This window comes from Topomyia yanbarensis, chromosome 1, assembly GCF_030247195.1.
Source record: "Topomyia yanbarensis strain Yona2022 chromosome 1, ASM3024719v1, whole genome shotgun sequence".
Lineage (NCBI taxonomy): Eukaryota > Metazoa > Arthropoda > Insecta > Diptera > Culicidae > Topomyia > Topomyia yanbarensis.
In genome coordinates this window covers 91,975,224-91,996,113 of record NC_080670.1, presented here as the reverse complement: position 1 = coordinate 91,996,113, position 20,890 = coordinate 91,975,224, and the positions used below count along the sequence as shown (strand labels likewise).

The 20,890-nt window shown below is 41.8% G+C and overlaps 2 protein-coding genes across 2 annotated transcripts; both read left to right on the top strand.

The window, feature by feature from the left end:
- Nucleotides 1-566: 566 nt before the first annotated feature.
- Nucleotides 567-3,602, top strand: LOC131696379 (uncharacterized). The gene has a single exon (XM_058984923.1). The coding sequence runs from the start codon at nucleotides 567-569 to the stop codon at nucleotides 3,600-3,602; it is 3,036 nt and encodes a 1,011-aa protein (XP_058840906.1).
- A 45-nt stretch (nucleotides 3,603-3,647) lies between these two features.
- On the top strand, nucleotides 3,648-6,614 carry LOC131696378 (uncharacterized). Its single transcript, XM_058984922.1, has one exon. It carries the CDS (start codon nucleotides 3,648-3,650, stop codon nucleotides 6,612-6,614), a length of 2,967 nt encoding a protein of 988 aa, XP_058840905.1.
- The last annotated feature ends 14,276 nt before the right edge of the window (nucleotides 6,615-20,890 follow it).

Genomic DNA, 20,890 nt, shown 5'->3' with positions numbered 1-20,890 from the left:
GACATCGAGTAAACATCACACCGGTTGCTGATAGTCGGCGCGGCTTAAAGTATAGACTCTAATGCAACATTATTTTGTAAATAAAAAACATAAATTGTGTGGATAGATCGAATAGAATTGATAGATAGATTTTGAAGGAATTGCGGGAAAAGAGTTTTTTTGGAAGCTGATAGAAATAAATAGTGCAACGGAGGAAATAGTGAACTTGACTAGTATTGCGACGGAGGAAATAAAACTGAAGGATTTTGGATTGGTAGAAGGTTTGGAAGGTGCGAGCGAAAGATAACCTGAAATAGAAGAGATTAGGAGGGAAAAAAAACTATAAATGTAAGTAGAGTGCATTTTGAAAATCCGGAAACGAAAACTAATTGTAATTAAAATAAAAATAGTTTCGAGCTGACTCGTAGTACAAAAAGAGCTGCTTCGAGATTTTGTTTTTGCTATTAGGCACGCCCGAACATTCTCGAAAATTTATAATGATTCGGTCAAACCCTAACCCCGAGAATCCTGAACAGTCAGGCTACAATTGCGCGTCTTGTCAACGTCCGGATAATGACGAAACGAATATGGTGTTTTGCGACCATTGTCAGCGATGGTACCATTTCGGTTGTGCTGGTGTTACGGATGATGTGCGTAACGTCTCATGGTACTGCCAGGATTGCGAAGAAGGTGAAGCGGATGGTGCTGGTTCGTCTGAGCTGCTAGAGGAGTTAAAACAGCTCGAAGCGGAAAAGAAGAGGCAGAAGGCGAAAATGGAACGGGAGAAGACTCTGCACCGGAAGCGGCTGGAGATGCAGCAGGAGCTATTTGAAATGCGTCAGCAACTGGAACGGGAAAAGCGAGCGATGGAATTCGAGTACGAGAAGGCGCAAATGGAGAAGAAACTTGCGGAAGAAAAGGACCACCAGAAGAAACTCGACGAGATGCGGACGGAAATGGAGGATAAGCTGCTGCAGTTGAAGCTGAAGCGGAACAAGAATACCGGTAGCAGTAGAATGCTGGAAGCCGATGCTCAAGGTGTGGATAAGGATGACTCAAAGAAGAAGAAGCAAAAGAAGACGAAGTCGGAAAGCACACAACCAGGGAAAACAAAGCCTGAGAAGAAAAAGTCGGGAAAAGGAAAGCCTGGAGGTGCAGATCTGGCAGTCGCGACTCTTGCTGATATTCGTGGAGCGTACCGTAAGCATTCAACACCGAAAGTGGAAGACAAGCATACAAGAAAGCTAGTTGGAGGTCCGCCGACGCTACCGGAAAGTTTCCTGATCGGTCGAGACAAAAATGAAACGCCCTTTGGTCACCCGGAAGTCCCAAGGAAGAAGGGCAGTAGTAGCAGTAGAAAAATGAAGGAACTGAAAGAAGTTTCGGAGTCTGAGAGCGGAAATAGTTCCGAAGAAAAATCTTCGGAAGAGAACGAGAGCGGCGAAGCAGAAGAGAGTTCCGAAGAGGAAGAAAATAGTGCCGAGGAGGAGGAAGATAGTTCCGAAGCGGAAGGAAGTGTCGAAACTAAGGAAGAGAGTTCCGACGAAGAGGAGGACCGAAGAGAGTCTCGACGTAGAAGCGAAGGGATGCAGAGACGAAGAAGCCATCATCAGGAACTCACGAAGGCCCAGTTGTCCTCGCGCCAATTCCTTTCCAAAAAATTGCCTACCTTTTCTGGCAAGCTGGAAGAATGGCCGATGTTCATAAGCAGTTATGAGACATCGACGAAAGCGTGCGGGTTTTCTAATCTCGAAAACTTAGCGCGGCTTCAAGAATGCCTGAGAGGAGAAGCATTGGAAGCGGTCAGAAGCCGACTTCTATTACCAAAAGCGGTTCCAAAGATCATCGAAACTTTACGGATGTTGTTTGGACGCCCCGAGAAACTTCTCAACATGCTGTTAAAAAAGGTTCGAAATGCAGCACCACCGAGAGCAGACCGCCTATCGAGCTTCATTAGCTTCGGGATGGTAGTACAACAATTAACCGATCATCTCGAAGCTACAAGTCTCACCGCTCATCTAGTGAACCCGATGCTGATTCAAGAGCTGACAGAGAAGCTGCCAGCAGGAACTCAGCTGGAGTGGGTGCGATATCGAAGGAAGAGTAAAATGGTAACGTTGCGTACTCTATCGAACTTTTTGTCAAACATCGTGAAGGACGCAAGCGAAGTGGCGTCGTACGGAGAAGCAACCCGGTTCATCGAACAAGGTTTGCGAAAAGAGAAATCGAAGCGAGAGCACGAAGGATTTCTGCACGCTCATAGCGTAGAGCAGAATAGGAGTCAAAGTCCACCGGCGAAGGAAAGAAAACCGTGCCGAATTTGTGGCAGAATCGACCACAGAATAAGAAACTGTGAAGCGTTTCGTCGATTACGTCTAGCCGACCGCTGGGATGCGGTCCGAAGGTGGCAGCTTTGCCAGGTGTGCTTGAACGAACACGGAAACGCCCAGTGCAAACTAAACTTCCGTTGCAATGTCGATTCGTGTAAAAAGCGACACCACCCGTTACTCCATTCAGTGGTATCCGTAATCGGTTCGAACTGCAACATGCACGCTGTCCAACCGAGGCCTTCAGTCATCTTTCGCATGATGCCTGTCACACTGTATAATAAAAATTGCACAGTGGATACGATCGCATTTTTGGATGAAGGATCATCGTACACGCTGGTGGAGAAATCACTAATGAACGTTCTGGGAGTTCAGGGTGTGACTCAACCGCTTCGCGTAACATGGACAGCCGGAGTTTCACGACTCGAGAAGGGCTCTCAAAGAGTGAACCTTTGCATCTCGGCACGAGGATCAAAGCAACGTTTTCCGCTGAAAGGTGCACACACGGTGGAAAGTCTAATGCTTCCACAACACACGCTAAATGTTTCGGAGCTGGTAAAGGAGTACTCTCATCTTCGTGGCCTACCAGTTGCCGAATTTCAGCAAGCAGCTCCTAAGACCCTGATCGGCCTCAGGGATATACACTTGTATGCACCGATCGAATCACGAATAGGTCGACCAGAAGAACCAATAGCAGTTAGGTCGAAGCTTGGCTGGACTGTCTACGGGCCGACGAGCATACACCACTCGGACGCAGGATTAATCGGGCACCATGAATGCAGTGCCGTGTCGAATCAAGAGCTTCATGACCTCCTGAAGAGCCACTATACGATGGAGGAGTCAGGGATCTCCGTAGCCTTGCTTCCTGAATCGGAAGAAGACAGGAGAGCGAACGAGATCTTGAAGAGTACGACGGTGAGGATAGGTGATCGTTTCGAAACGGGTCTGCTGTGGAAGGAGGATGACCCAAGCTTTCCCGACAGCTTCCCTATGGCGATGAAACGTTTACATTGTTTGGAGAAGCGCCTGAGTAGGAACCCCGAACTGTACGACAAAGTTCGCGGTATGATTGCCGAGTATTTAGGGAAGGGATACGCACATAAAGCTACGTCGGCGGAATTGCACGCGTTCGATAGTAGTAAGGTTTGGTACGTGCCTTTGAACATCGTGTACAATCCGAGGAAAAAGAAGTATCGCTTGGTTTGGGACGCCAGAGCAGAAGTGAAAGGAGTATCGTTGAACTCGAAGCTGCTGAAGGGTCCGGATATGTTAACCGCATTACCGGCGGTGGTTTGAAGATTCCGCGAGAGAGTCATCGGATTTGGTGCAGATATAAAGGAAATGTACCATCAGCTGAGGATCCGCGAGGCGGATAAGCGCGTGCAAAGATTCCTGTTCCGGAATACTCCCGAAATGATCCCAGATGTCTACGTGATGGACGTAGCGACCTTCGGCTCTGCCAGCTCGCCGTGCTCCGCACAATACGTGAAAAACGTGAACGCGAAGGAGTTCGCAAGGCAGTTTCCGGAGGCAGCGGAAAAAATAGAAAAAAACCACTACGTCGACGACTACTTCGATAGCGCAGATACAGTCGATGAAGCAGTGGGACGAGCGAAAGAAGTTCGCTTCGTTCATTCCAAAGGCGGATTCGAACTGCGAAACTGGGTGTCGAACTCCGAAGAGTTCCTTCAGGCCATGGGGAAGCAGCAAACAGACCAGTGCGTACGTTTCAGTGAGGACAAGGAAACGGGTCTTGAGCGAGTACTAGGCATTGTCTGGAACCCTGCCAGCGACGAGTTCTCGTTTTCCATCGAGCTGAGGGACGATCTTGTGCCGTACTTGTCAGGCAAGCGGCTGCCGACAAAGAGAATCGTGATGAGCTGCGTCATGAGCTTCTTCGATCCGCTAGGACTACTGTCTGTTTTCACCTTTTACGGGAAACTTTTAATCCAGGAGCTGTGGCGCAGTGGATGCGATTGGGACCAACAAATAGCTGGAGAGAATGCGGAGAAATGGAATCAGTGGATTGCAAGGCTTCCGGAGGTTGAAAACGTCCGCATTCCCCGGTATTACTTTCGTGGCGGACATGACTTGGATTTCAGTAGCATTCAACTTCATGTCTTCGTCGATGCCAGCGAAGGTGCATACGGGGCTGCAGGGTATCTGCGGATTGAGACGGTTGATGGTCCGATGTGTTCGTTGGTGATGGCGAGATCGAAGGTCGCACCACTTAAGCATCTCTCAATTCCTCGTCTGGAGCTGCAAGCAGCAGTGTTGGGAGCCAGACTGGCAAATTCCGTCGTTGAAATGTTATGCTTTGACGTAAAGCAGCGATACTTCTGGAGTGATTCGAAGACTGTGCTGTCGTGGATTCATTCGGACCACCGACGGTACAAGCAATTCGTCGCCTTCCGGATTGGAGAAATCCTCAGTCTTTCAAAGCTAAGAGATTGGCGATGGGTTCCGACTAAGCTCAACATAGCAGATGCTATGACGAAGTGGAACAAAAAGCACTCTATGTGTTCAGATGGGCCATGGTTTCGAGGCCAGGGTTTCCTGTATTTTCCGGAAGAGAAATGGCCAGATCAAGGTGAGATTACGCCGAACGACCAGGAAGAATTGCGGGCATGCTTCCTTTTCCACGACATCAGAATAACAGAACAGGTCGTAGACCCTCAGCGGTTTTCTCGATGGAAGGTTTTAGTTCGGACAGTGGCGTGTATCTACAGATTTGCGTCAAACTGCAAAAGAAAACGAGAGGGTCTGAAAATCGAAGCGATTCCGACGACCGCGAAAGTGAAGAGGCACGTGAAGGGAAATGTACCCGCAAATACGTCGTCGCTGACTCGAGAGGAGTATCAGGCAGCGGAGGCGTACCTCTGGAGATCAGCGCAAGCAGACAGATTTCCTGACGAGATAAAGGTGCTGAAGAAGAATCGAGAGCTACCGTATGAAGAGTGGTATCGGCTGGATAAAGATAGCTATCTATACAGCATGAGTCCTTTTCTAGACGAACAGAATGTGCTCAGGATGGAAGGAAGAGCCGCTCGAGGATCACCGTTGCCATTCGAGCTTAAATTTCCGATCATCCTGCCGAAAAGGCATCCGGTAACCGACAAATTGCTCGAGTACTACCATCAGCAAGTAGCACATGGCAACATAGAAACTGCCGTTAACGAAATTTGGCAACGTTTTCGCGTACAACATCTGCGGGCGGAGATGAAAAGGATAGCGAAATCGTGCATCTGGTGCAAAGTAAAAAAGTGCAAGCCGCAAAACCCTAGAATGGCACCACTACCAGTGCCACGCATCACGCCAAATCAGCCACCGTTCAGTTATACCGGCGTAGATTTTTGTGGACCGTTTACCGTAACCGTTGGTCGTAGATCGGAGAAGAGGTACGTCTCTTTGTTCACCTGCCTGACAACGAGAGCCATACACCTTGAGGTCGCTCATAGCCTGACGACTCAAGCGTGCTTGATGGCCATACGCCGTTTCGTGTGCCGCAGAGGCAAACCGCTGGAGTTTTTTTCGGACAACGGAACAAATTTCCAAGCAGCCAGCAAAGAGGTCGTAAGACAAATTGGAGCCGATGCAGCAGAAGCGTTCACAGATTCAACAACCCGATGGAATTTTAATCCACCCAGCGCACCGCACATGGGCGGGGCTTGGGAGAGGCTGGTACGTTCTCTCAAGACAGCGTTGACCGTGATCGATGATGGAAGAGCGATGAACGACGAAATACTGCTGACTGTACTCGCAGAAGCTGAGGATCTAATTAATTCGCGCCCTCTGACGTACAGATCCCTGGAGCCAGAAGTGGAAGAAGCACTGACGCCGAATCACTTCGTTCGTGGCGTTGGCGGAATTTCCGTAGAACATGCCGTGCTTCCGACGAATGAAGCTGCAGCTTTGCGCGACCGTTACAAGCGGTCCCAATTGTTAGCGGACAGACTGTGGACTCGGTGGGTTTCCGAATACTTGCCGTCGATAAATCAGCGGACAAAGTGGCATACGGAGACATGTCCACTGGCGAGTGGTGATCTGGTGTACATCGCAGACGAAATGATACGAAAGAGTTGGGTTCGTGGTATCGTCCTCGAAGTCTACAGCGGAGCGGACGGTAGAATCAGGCAAGCCCTGGTGAAGACGTCGAGAGGTGAGTTCAGACGGCCAGTTACGAAGCTTGCGGTGCTCGAAGTCCAGGATCGTAAATCTGGTTCGGCCAAGGAGACCTCGCCAGAGTTACGGGGAGGGGCTGTGTACGCACCGCCCAAATACAACCGACCGCAAACACCTCCCGTGTGATGACAACGTACAAGACATCGAGTAAACATCACACCGGTTGCTGATAGTCGGCGCGGCTTAAAGTATAGACTCTAATGCAACATTATTTTGTAAATAAAAAACATAAATTGTGTGGATAGATCGAATAGAATTGATAGATAGATTTTCAAGGAATTGCGGGAAAAGAGTTTTTTTGGAAGCTGATAGAAATAAATAGTGCAACGGAGGAAATAGTGAACTTGACTAGTATTGCGACGGAGGAAATAAAACTGAAGGATTTTGGATTGGTAGAAGGTTTGGAAGGTGCGAGCGAAAGATAACCTGAAATAGAAGAGATTAGGAGGGAAAAAAAACTATAAATGTAAGTAGAGTGCATTTTGAAAATCCGGAAACGAAAACTAATTGTAATTAAAATAAAAATAGTTTCGAGCTGACTCGTAGTACAAAAAGAGCTGCTTCGAGATTTTGTTTTTGCTATTAGGCACGCCCGAACATATGTAAAATTTTTAGTGCTGCAAGCGACCAAAGTTTAAAAAACCGATTTAATCCACCTAGCAGTGAGATGAGACATTTCTTACACATTTCACTATTGGATTAGTTTGCAGAACTCACGAAAAGTAGGCACTCAACTTCTCGTGAGTTCTGCAATCAAATGAATCAAATGAATCAAATGAATCAAATGAATCAAATGAATCAAATGAATCAAATGAATCAAATGAATCAAATGAATCAAATGAATCAAATGAATCAAATGAATCAAATGAATCAAATGAATCAAATGAATCAAATGAATCAAATGAATCAAATGAATCAAATGAATCAAATGAATCAAATGAATCAAATGATTCAAATGAATCAAATGAATCAAATGAATCAAATGAATCAAATGAATCAAATGAATCAAATGAATCAAATGAATCAAATGAATCAAATGAATCAAATGAATCAAATGAATCAAATGAATCAAATGAATCAAATGAATCAAATGAACAAATGAATCAAATGAATCAAATGAATCAAATGAAGCAAATGAATCAAATGAATCAAATGAATCAAATGAATCAAATAAATCAAATGAATCAAATGAATCAAATGAATCAAATGAATCAAATGAATCAAATGAATCAAATGAATCAAATAAATCAAATGAATCACATGAATCAAATTAATCAAATTAATCAAATGAATTAAATGAATCAAATTGATTTAATTCGTCCAGTGAATACAATGAATCAAATTAATGAAATGTATCAAATGAATAAAAATAATGGATGAACAAAATGAATAAAGTAAAAAATAAATGAAATGCATAAATAAAACAAACGAATCAAATAAACAAAATGAGCTGAAGTGATAAAATGAATAAAAAGAAGAAAACTAGCAGAATAAAATGCATTGATTTGATTTGATTTGATTTATTTTATTCATGTAACGTAAGACATTTTGCCTTGTTTATTGTTACAATTTGGTGAAAGAATTCTAGCATATCAATTAATATTTATCAATACTTCTAAAGTTTAATCCCTACCCCAATTCTCAATTACTATGCACCTAATCTGCGTTGTTGAGCTCTGACAAAAGCAATCGCTTGAAATTCGAATCGGACAAAGTTGATTTAATATTGGGTTGTAAGTATGTTTGACACATTGATTAAAATAAAAAATTGAACAATGGTAAAAGGTTATGAATTAATATAAAGAAATAAATTGAATCAAATAAATTATTTGGATGAAATGATTAAAACTGAAAAAGTAGTCAGATTATTAAAATGAAGAAACTGAACAAAATTAATAAACTGGAAAAAATTAATAAAGTGCATACAATGAAAAAAATGAATAAAATAATTTAAATGAATGATATGAGTAAAATGCACAAACAGAATAAACTGATCAGAGTGAATCCAAAGAATGAAACGAATAATATAAGTAAGATGAACGCAGATGAACAAAACGAATAAAAAGATGCGGAAAAGATTTATGTACAGAATAGAATTTACTGGTCCAGTATTTTAACGCGCAATTGAATATAGTAAAGTGAGACAAGGTCACATGTGCTTTCGAGCCCCTTGAACAGAGAACGAAAGGGAGAATGCGATTCGTGAATGAGAGAGGTAGATATTTCAAAGTTTTTATTTGAATTGAAGTAAATAATGTGAAATGTCTAGGCTATATGTCGATAGCATAAAAGCCGTGCATTCAGTTGATTGCAATGCAGTCTATTTCCATTCATCCTTATAGCTTTCATATTGTTTCGTTCAGAATTCTCGTGCAGGAAATATGGATAAATAAGTCCTATACAGACCAATACTGTGAAAAAGAAATGGTTCAAACTATTCAGTATATCCAAATATGGACGACGATAAGTTAGAAGACACATTGTAGTTGTATCCCCCATCGAGAGTGGGTACTTTGGGAGACTTCTTTTCCTGGATCTAATTTGTGGATATTTTTGGTCTTTGATCCGTTATTTTTGATGAAAGTTCGTACCAATACAACGAATGTGCAGCTGATACAACTCATGGTTCATTCGCCTGCGCCACGTTCCGTCTTCCATCTGCACGCCACCATAGATAATACGCAACAGCTTTCGTTCGAAAACTCCAACGGCGCGTTGGTCCTCCACGAGCATAGTCCAGGTCTCGTGGCCGTAGAGGACCACCGATCTAATCAGCGTCTTGAAGATAATCAACTTCGTGCGGAGGCGAATTTTGTTCGACCGGAGCGTCCTCTGGAGTTCAAAGTAGGCACGATTTCCCGCTAAGATCGTCTCTGAATTTCTCTGCTGTTATCATTGTCGTTGGTTACCAGTGAGCCCAAATACATGAATTCGTCGACCATCTCGATTTTGTCACCATCAATCCGAACTCGGGTGGGAGGTTCACATTGTCGTCTCTAGAACCTCTTCCTCTCATGTATTTTGTCTTCGAAACGTTGATGGCAAGTCCAATCCTGTTGGCTTCAGCTTTCAGTCTTTGAGCATATATTTCATTCAAAATTCAATAGAGATACGAATAGTTTAAATATCGCACGTGGAATGTCTCTTTTGAAAATTTCCATCGTCAAACTTTCATATTTCCCAGTTAAGCCAAATATTATTTTGATATAGCCATGAATTTCCTTAATTATCGTGTAGATACAGGCTTTGAATACAATTGAATTAAACTTGAGTTGATGTAGCAGCAGACAAAAAATAGTTTTGTTTTCTCAAACCTTCGCAATTACAACTAATAAATATTTCAGATTGACAGAAGATTTTATCACACAACTTAGAAATGGATACAGAAATAGCTAGATAGATGCGATAGAAGAGAGACAGAGAGAGAAAGAGAGAGAGAGTGAGATGGGGGGGCGTGTGAGGAATGGAAAATGATGGTTAATGCAGTGACAGTATTTTTATAGGTATATTATTATGATATATTGATTCTTACATTCTTATCATAAATAATGTAAGTAGTAATTTATGCGCCATAACCAGTATAACCTAAATCCTGCAAAACAGCTAAATTTTCGCTAGATTTTTGGGCTTCAAACATACAGTTCCTTTCGGTGACGGTGACGGTGACTTTTATCTTACTACTAGGTGAATTACTTGTTGATCTGTGTATTGATATACCATCCAACATTTACCCCATGATTGAACGCAATGCCTAATCCAAGGAATAAATACTAGAACTCACTATTTCTTTATCAACACATTATTTTACCTTTGAAGTGAACTTATATATTGATTTTTGAGAAATAGTTCATTTATTATAAAGGTAATTCACAAAATGTTCTCAACATCGAGTTCCTTGAATCACGTAGATGTGTTTTCATACCCCGATATTCAAAATCGGTTTAGTTTTGCCCCTAAAACACCAGTAAAGCAATACTCTGTATGAAACAATCTCATTTTTAATTAAGAGGAAATTGGTAAGCGAGGGCTAAAAATACAAAATATCTCCGCCGCTCGTGCACGGACTCCAACAATCTATAGCTTGTTAGAAAGGTATTTTTACAAGCTATCTATTTATGTGCAGGTTGTGGGACAATATCGTATTGTGCGAAAGTTATTTGCGAAAAACCTGCTGTGTTTTGACAAAATCGCCCATATCTCAGAAAGTATATCGAAAATCAAAAATAATAGAGTCAAATGGTAACGTTAGGCCTTTCATTTGAAACTAATTTCATTGAGATCGGCTCAGCCATTGCTGAGATAATTACATGACATTTTGTACATACATACATACACACATACACACACATACATACAGACATTGTCTCAATTTGTCGAGCTGAGTCGATTGGTATATGAGACTCGGCCCTCCGGGCCTCGGAAAAAGTTTTCAAAATTTTAAGCGAATCCTATAAATTTCTTTTGTAAGAAATGTAAAAAGTACATTTTGACCATTTTTAAAAGTTTTGTAGCGGTCATGTCATATTCAGCAATATTTTTCAAATTTAGTAGAACCAGTCTGATTTGTTTGCGCCAAGAGTTAGACAACCTACCGTTGATCGACTCTTGCGCAACACCCTAGCAAGTACTCCTCTCCGCGAGGGGAAGAAATTAAATTGCCTGTTGAGATTCTCCTGAAGACGAAAACCATGACGATCCTTCGCTTGGAATGCATGATGGAAAGGGACAGATAGAGCCAAAGGTTAGCTGACAGAATAAAACAGCTAGTAGGGTCGTTGATTTCCGAACTTGTCCGAAGAAATTTGCGGGAAAATACGCGCTTCCTGTAAGTACGTACGAAATTACCTTCCCTAATCTGAGGATTAACGCTGCTAGTCCATTTCGTCCCAGTCCGCCAAACGTTTTGGAAGCTCGCGTGATTTGTCCGGTTTTAGTTTGTCCAAAGTAATTAATGTGACGTGATAGTACTGTGAATTTGTCTAATTCTTTGCTCTCCCGTCCAAATAGCTTAGGTCAAGTTGCAATTGAGTAGATATTGCGTGCGTAGGAAAGTGTGTGCAGAAGAAATAGCAGAAAGGTAAATGTGCTCAAAGTTTCGTGCCATTGACCCCCACATGTGCTAATGACCCCGTTGTGCAATAGCCACACGGCACTTTTCATTTCGCACAGATTCTACGAACGAGAGGAAGGAGAGAGGACAAAATCACACGCGCGCAGGTCCAAACGCAGGACGAAGTTGAACCCGGCACCGATACGCCGCCGGAAGGAAGAACGGTCCATCGACAAACCGTTTCCTTCAGCCACCGGAAAACCATCGCAACTTTTCCGGCCGATTAAAGCATCAGCAGCAACAAATAACCGCTGGTCAGAAACCGGCGCGGCGATCGATGTGATCGCCCGTCATCGCAGCAGAACGATCGACAGCAGCAGAAACCAACAGCAGCAAATTGGGTGAGTCGTATCGTTCTTGCTAGATAAGAGTGAAGGGTGGCGTCCAGAGAGAACGCCACAGTGTTTTGAGACACCAGAGCGCAAAACGCTCGAGAAGTCGTCCACGGACGGCTAGAATTAGGGACGCGTCCATGAAGTGAGGTTGTGTGTCGGCCATTATATCGAGTTCCGTTTTTATGAACGCCACACACAACCTTTTAATTAATTAGCCACCCGGGTGCAGAGTACTAGTCAATAGAGCACTGGATCAGTGAGGTGACGTCACTAAAAGTTTGGGAGAGTTTTGATGGAAAAAGCACACAGTATGGTCAATGAGCACAGTAGGGAGAGAACACGCACACAGACAGAAGCTAGGCCTAGAATTTGAAAACTTTCAAATACAACATGAAATAGAAATAAATCTTTTCGTTCCGTACCGTGAAATAAATGCTATTTAGTGTAAACGTAGTCAGATGTTGTATTCATGTAGTACTCCCGTAAGTTTAGTCTCGTTCTAGTATGTTAACGTCACTTCGTTCGGTGTAGCTCTCGTTTTGTTTCGCTGTCTTCCGCTTGGCGGAATTTGATGAGTGGTGAAAGCTTCGCTTTCAACGTGTTGTGCCACCTGTTGATGAGTGGCTGCAGTTCCAGTGATGATAAGTTAGGTATGGGGAGTTTCTTACCGCGAATTATTTGAGGGTGATGAGGTTTTTAATGATTGCTGCTAGTTGATAATAGGGTCGTCTACCCGACTTTTGGAGGCTAATTTTTGATAAGCCTGTCTGGTTCGATCCAGAATAATTTCTTTAGGTGAATTTTCTTCAGGGACTCGCCCTAAGAAGAGTCTCATCCGGGCAAACAAATCTTGGCGTGCAGTCTTCCTACGGGGAGTGGCGCATAAGCTGCACGCTTGCTAGGGATCGACCAGGGCTGGCTACAGTTTAAATGATTTTTTTACAGAAAAACAATTTTTTTTCGGACCTTTTAGAATCTAAGATGGCAAATAATATGTTTACGTTAATTTTAAGCCTAATGTCACTAATATCGGATGGAAAATGTTGATGCTATGGCACATTGAGCGAAATGGATTTTTTTTGATTTCAGCGGACCCTGCCCTGGTGTGGCGGTTTAGAGGGTGTAGCACTGGTCTCATAAGCCACTCGTCAAATATTCGAGTCCCTATCGGGAAGAAGTCTCAGTGGGATCGTAGCGCTAGCCACGTAATATTCTATGAACTGAGAATCTACTGTGAAGCCTGTTGAAGCAGAATGCTAAAATTCCTTTAATTAGTAAAATATGTACTCACAACAGACAAAACAAAACTTTTCCAACGATATTTCCACATTCTAAAAAGAGCACTTAGTTGTACAATGATATATCCAAAACCATTGAATGCAAGCTCGAGAAAACAGTAACCAACACAAACAATAACTATCAAGTATAGAAGATTATTTCAGCCGAAAGTATGATTGTGCGAAAAATAAAAAGTTACAATTTTCACTCAGTGCTTCATACCATCTACATTTTCCATCCGACTTTTGTGACCATTGGATTAAAATTTATGCAAAAAGATTATTTATCTCATCAGATTCTAAAAGAATTTTCTTCTGTCCTTGATTTATTATAAAAAATTTACTAGAAAAATGCATTTTTTTAAAAAGGTCGAACATTAGACTATTTTTTACTTTAGTCGATTGTTATCATAATAAATGTACATTTCTCGACAAACATACGATTATGGCCAACTGTCAAAATTCTCTTTGAAAGGAAATTCAGGACAAACCGTTACTGTCTAAATGCAGTTCATAGCAGTTAATGCAAGAGAAAACTTTTTTCTTTTGTTTACTATAAACATCTGTGATTGGCGGGTAACAGTTTGTCTGAAATTTCATTTCAAAGAGAATTTTGACAGTTGGCTTTTAAGCCTTAATCATATGTTTGTCGAGATTTGATCTACGCATATTATACATTTTTGGAAAGGGCACATCAATACCTTTCGAACTGTTTCGATCCTATTTGAACAAGATATTGACAAATAACTAAAATAGTGCCCAAAAACACCTTTTTCAAAGAAATCTTGAAAACGCTTCTTTGAAAAAAATGGACTTGGTTTTCATATTCAGCGATCCAAAATTAACTGAGGAAACACCTTTCGTCTTAGCTTATCGCGATTACCTTAAAATTGTTAAAATCTGTCACATTAGATTCTGAAAATATGAAAAACAAATTTTTTTTCAGCGTGTATTTTTTTCGTGCAGAAGTATTCATTACCTGTAATTCGTTCTCAGATTGTTTTACTGTATAAAATAGTGTCATCGAACAAAAAAATGAAATTATTGCGCGTAGAAATGTTTACGCCCTTTTAAAATATTACGCTTGAGTCAAAATAATTTTATTGACAGTGGAAAATGTTTAGTCTTCCATGCCGATTCAACCTGTAAAGTTTTATCGGAATCTAAGATGGTCGTTCACTATTTTAGAGATTTTCGGACGGACCTTCGTGGAATTCCTCAAAACGCTAATTTCGGAGGTATAGTATCTTCGAAGAATTTTACATCATAAAACATCACATCGTCTGATAAAATAATTTTGGCGGTCAATTCTTCTAGAAGTAGTTATGGAGAATTTACTTTCCAAACTAATTTAGTTCGAGAGTTAAGTTTTCGAGAGTGCTATTATAAACCACTTTGTTGAAGACATGAAGGCCCCATGTGTTCAGGCCATCAACATATTTAGGCTATTTGCTTTTTTCTTTTAAATAAACTACAGGTATATCTCGATTTAATATACTCACGATTTAACATACCCTCGATTTAACATATTTCGATTTGACGTATTTTTTACCTCGATTTAACATACATGCAAACAAAATTTTAATGCCAATTTGACTAAAACGAAATGTTAAGAATTAATATCAATTTTATTCTATGATCCACTTCCAATGCTTAAGGAAACATAATTTATTTTCGTTTTTTTGCTAGATTACACTAGTTTATAAGAAAAATGAAGCTTCAAGAAACAGTATTTTTAGAATAATTTTGTGTCGCTGAACACAAAAACAATATTCATTTTTTTGTTTAAAGAAGCGATTTTGTGATTTTTAGTCAATATTTCGTGTCAAAATCATTCAATTAATTTAGTCAATATGCAGGTTGAAAAGTGCCGAGATGCCTTTTCCGAAAACATATACTATGTGTCGATCATATGTAAAATTTTTAGTGCTGCAAGCGACCAATATTTAAAAAAGTGCATTTTTGACCATTTTTAAAAGTTAAACAATGTTTTTTCGGACCTTTTAGAATCTAAGATGGCAAATAATATGTTTACGTTAATTTTAAGCCTAATGTCACTAACATCGGATGGAAAATGTTGATGCTATGGCACATTGAGCGAAATGGAATTTTTTTGATTTCAGCGGACCCTGCCCTGGTGTGGCGGTTTAAAGGGTGTAGCACTGGTCTCATAAGCCACTCGTCAAATATTCGAGTCCCTATCGGGAAGAAGTCTCAGTGGGATCGTAGCACTAGCCACGTAATATTCTATGAACTGGGAATCTGCTGTGAAGGCTGCAGCAGAAGGCTAAAATTCCTTTAATTCGTAAAATATGTACTCACAACAGACAAAACAAAACTTTTCCAACGATATTTCCACATTCTAAAAAGAGCACTTAGTTGTATAATGACATATCCAAAATCATTGAATGCAAGCTCGAGAAGACAGTAACCAACACAAACAATAACTATCAAGTATAGAAGATTATTTCAGCCGAAAGTATGATTGTGCGAAAAATAAAAAGTCACAATTTTCACTCAGTGCTTCATACCATCTACATTTTCCATCCGACTTTTGTGACCATTGGATTAAAATTTATGCAAAAAGATTATTTATCTCATCAGATTCAAAAAGAATTTTCTTCTGTCCTTGATTTATTAAATTTTTTATTTATTGATTAAAAAATTACTAGAAAAATGCATTTTTTTAAAAAAGGTCGAACATTAGACTATTTTTTACTTTAGTCGATTGTAATCATGATAAATGTACATTTCTCGACAAACATACGATTACGGCCAACTGTCAAAATTCTCTTTGAAAGGAAATTCAGGACAAACCGTTACTGGCTAAATGCAGTTCATAGCAGTTAATGCAAGAGAAAACTTTTTTCTTTTTTTTTTTTTTTCAATTCGTTTATTTGATAAGGCAGGTTTGCGTTAGCTTAAAGGTGCCAATTTTGTTTTGTTTTACATTTTAAATTACTTAAAACTAGGGGCTTACATATTGATTTTTGAAATTAAACTAAGGCTAATTCATAGCTATACATATACACAAGGGGGTAGTATAATTTTCGTAAGATTAGAGGGGTCATTTAGCTTTTATGGCAATATGGTTTGACATTTTTAGCAATGAGATTATTGGAGCAAATAATGTTTAACTAAGGGGGAAAAATTTTACGACTATCTTAAAAGTAGAAATAATTAGAGGGCGTGATTAAATTTTGTAAAGATTCGGAGACATTAATTAGAGTTATTTTATGTGGTAGTAGAGTTGGGCATTTTCAACGAGATCATATAATATAATAGTTAAAACTAGAAAAGGCAAGAAGAGCTAAATGCTTCATGAAGATATTTGGGGGGGGGGGGGTGTTACTTCTGTGTATAAGAGTCAGGGGAAGTAGGGTGGACAAACATGGCAGGGGGAGAACATTATTTCAGTTTCAGACTTCGGGAGATCAACGGATGGATTACAGAATCAGGGTGGTCTTCATCAGGAAGAATCATGTACTGGGACGCCGGGTGGTCGTTCTCGAGATGGCAGGGGTTTCTCCAGACGATTTCGTAGTGCGGCTCAGATGTTGATCGGCTACATTTCGAGTTGTGCGTGTGATGTTCGTGCTTTAGGTCCCGTGTTTGTTGGCTCATTCGACAGGGATGTTTTGTGTCGCCTTGGAGTCGCATCAAACCATCGTGGGTGTATGGTACAGGTGGAAGAGAGCGCTTCTGAGAATGATAAGGAAAAAGGGGCAGTTAAAGTTGGATATTGATGGTTTTTATGAAGGTGTATATAAGGGACATATAGAGGACATCGCGGCTTGCCAACACATCTCGAACCGGGACGTTGGGTGGTCTTCCTCGGGCCCGGAGGGTGTCCATAAGCCGAGACCTGGCGGAACTGTACTCGGTACACGCCCAGACTATGTGCTCTATATCGTGATAACCGTCGCCACAAGCGCAGATACCACTCTCCACGAGCCCAATACGTCGGAGATGTGCATCCAGCGTGTAATGGTTCGCCATGAGTCGGGACATCACACGAATGAAGTCACGACCCACATCCATCCCCTTGAACCAAGGTTTCGTCGATACCTTAGGGACTATCGAATGTAGCCACCTTCATAGCTCCCCATTGCTCCACGAGGTTTGCCAACTTTCGAGGGTTCTCTGATGAGTAATACTGAAAAATTCGTGGAAGCAAATTGGTCTTTCAAAAACGTCACCTTCAATGGCACCCACCTTAGCTAAGGAGTCCGCCTTCTCATTGCCCGGAATGGAGCAATGAGAAGGGACCCACACCAAGGTAATCTGGAAAGATTTGTCAGATAAAGCACTCAGTAGCTCCCGTATTTTCCCCAAAAAATACGAGGAATGCTTTCCATGTTTCATCGAGCGAATAGCGTCAATAGAACTCAGACTATCCGAGACGATGAAGTAATGGTCTGCGGGTAATGTGTCAATGACTCCAAGGGTATACTGAATAGCAGCTAGTTCTGCGGCGTAAACTGAAGCAGGGTCACTGAGTTTGTAGGAGGCGGTGAACTTTTGATTGAAAATACCGAAGCCAGTGGACCCTTCGAGGTTTGATCCGTCAGTATAAAACATCTTAGAACAGTCGACTTCTCGGAATTTATTATAAAAAATATTTGGAACCACTTGTGGGCGTATATGGTCCGGAATTCTAATAATCTCATCTTTCATGGATGTGTCGAAGAAAACAGTAGATTCAGAAGTATTTATGAAATGCACACGGTTGGGATTGTAAGAAGAAGGATTAATATTTTGCGCCATGTAGTCAAAGTACAGGGACATAAAACGGGTCTGAGAATTGAGCTCAACAAGCCTTTCGAAATTTTCAATCACCAACGGGTTCAAGATATCGCATCGAATGAGCAATCGATATGAGAGTTCCCAAAATCGATTTTTCAGCGGGAGAACGCCCGACAGGACTTCGAGACTCATCGTATGGGTCGACTGCATGCACCCTAAGGCGATACGCAAACAACGATATTGAATTCTTTCGAGTTTGATGAAATGTATGTTCGCGGCGGATCGAAAGCAGAAGCATTCCAGTACCGACAGTATCGTTGTTTGATACAACCTAATTAGGTCTCCTGGGTGGGCACCCCACCACGTTCCGGTTATTGTACGAAGAAAGTTTATCCTTTGCTGGCATTTCTGTTTCAGATACCGAATATGGCATCCCCAAGTACCTTTCGAGTCGAACCAGACCCCTAGATATTTTACTGTGAAGACCTGAGCTATAGTTTGACCCATTAATAGAAGCTGTAGTTGTGCTGGTTCACGCTTCCTAGAAAATACAACTAGCTCAGTTTTCTCCGTGGAGAATTCGATACCCAGCTTAATAGCCCATGCAGACAAATTGTCCAAGGTATTCTGTAATGGTCCTTGTAGATCGACAGCTTTGGGTCCCGTAACAGACACCACGCCATCGTCTGCAAGTTGTCTTAACGTGCAGGAATTGTCAAGACATTCATCAATGTCGTTGACGTAGAAATTGTATAACAGGGGGCTTAGACATGAGCCCTGGGGAAGGCCCATGTAGCTAAATCGTGATGTCGATAAGTCACCATGCGAAAAATGCATGTGCTTTTCCGACAACAAGTTTAGTAAAAAGTTGTTTAAAGTCGCTGAAAGACCATGCTGGTGCAGCTTCTCTGAAAGAATGTTGATAGAAACTGAATCAAAAGCCCCCTTTATATCTAGGAACACTGATGCCATCTGCTCTTTACTAGCATAGGCCATTTGAATTTCGGTTGAGAGCAACGCAAGACAATCATTCGTCCCTTTGCCTTTGCGAAAGCCAAATTGTGTATCTGACAGTAAGCCATTTGCTTCGACCCAATTGTCGAGGCGGGATAGGATCATTTTCTCGAACAACTTCCGGATACAAGATAGCATTGCGATCGGTCGATACGAATTGTGGTCGGAGGCTGGTTTTCCTGGTTTTTGGATGGCGATGACCTTCACTTGCCTCCAATCGTGTGGGACAATGTTAGCCTCAAGAAACTTATTAAATAAGTTCAACAAGCGTCTCTTGGCAGAGTCTGGCAGATTCTTCAACAAGTTGAATTTGATTCTGTCTGGCCCTGGAGCTTTATTGTTACACGACAAGAGAGCAAGTGAGAACTCCACCATCGAAAAAGGTGTTTCGTTCGCGTTATCGTGACGGGACGCGGCGCGGTAGATCTTCTGTGCCGGGGCGGAATCCGGACAAACCTTCTTGGCGAAATCGAATATCCAACGGTTTGAATATTCCACGCTCTCATTAGTACTGTTTCGATTTCGCATACGTCGGGCTGTTCCCCAAAGAGTGCTCATCGATGTTTCTCTCGTTAATCCGTCGACGAACCGGCGCCAATAACCGCGTTTTTTGGCTTTCATCAAACTCTTCATTCGCTTGTCTAACGTCGCGTACTGTCGAAAACTAGCGGGTAACCCGTCGTTCCGGAAGGTCTTAAACGCGGCGGCCTTCTCTGCGTACACGTCTGAGCACTCTTTATCCCACCAGGGATTGGGAGAACGTTTTTGTATGTTCGCGCCGGGTACTGGCTTAGTCTGAGCTTGATTCGCGCTGTCGAGAATCAAGCCAGCCAAAAAGCTGTACTCTTCCTCCGGAGGAAGTTCTTGAGTAGATTCGATGTTGTCGAATATCGCGGCAGCATAGCTCTTCCAATCGATATTTCGTGTGAGGTCATACGAAATATTGATTGTTTCCAATGGCCTTGAGCCGTTATTGATTGAGACTACGATCGGCAGATGGTCGCTACCGTGGGGATCAGGGATTACCTTCCACGCGCATTCTAACTTTAGCGAGGTCGAGCAAAGGGATAAATCTAATGCGCTTGGGCGCGCTGGTGGGGGAGGAATCCGTGTCATTTCACCCGTGTTTAGAATTGTCATGTTGAAGTTGTCGCAAATATTGTGAATTAAAGAGGAACGGTTATCATCATAAAGGCAACCCCATTCCGTACCGTGAGAGTTAAAGTCGCCTAAAACTAGTCGCGGTGCAGGCAGGGATTCTATGATGTCATGTAGCCGGCGATGCCCAATCGCGGTGTTGGGGGGAATATATATGGAAGCTATGCAAAGATCTTTGCCTTTGGTTGTTACTTGACAAGCGACAACTTCAATACCTGTTATCGAGGGAAGGTTAATTCTGTAGAAGGAATAGCGCTTTTTGATCCCCAAAAGCACTCCTCCATAGGGGGTGTCTCGATCCAGGCGAATAATATTAAAGTCGTGGAAGTTGAGATCTATGTCGGAAGTTAACCAAGTTTCACATAATGCAAATGCATCGCAGCTCAAATTATTTATTAAAATTTTGAAGGAATCGATTTTCGGGATGATACTTCTGCAATTCCACTGTAGAACAGTGATCAAATCCGTGACCTCGTTCGATGAGTTAGCCATCGAGGGATACAATCGCTGAAAGGAGGGGCCATTTAGCAGTCAACTGCTTCAAAAATGTTCTTACTGTAGGGAGAAAAGCTAACATAAGACTTTTAATAGGATAAGCTATATTGAAAGTTTTTATTATCCAGTCCACAATGTCCGAGAGTTTGATAATTCCAGTGCCGCGATTATTCTCGAACTGAAACAGAGAAACACTTGGGATTTTTGATGTTCCGGGAAGTGCTGGGAACTCCTTCTCTGAGTTTAATCCTCCGAGACCAGGAGCTA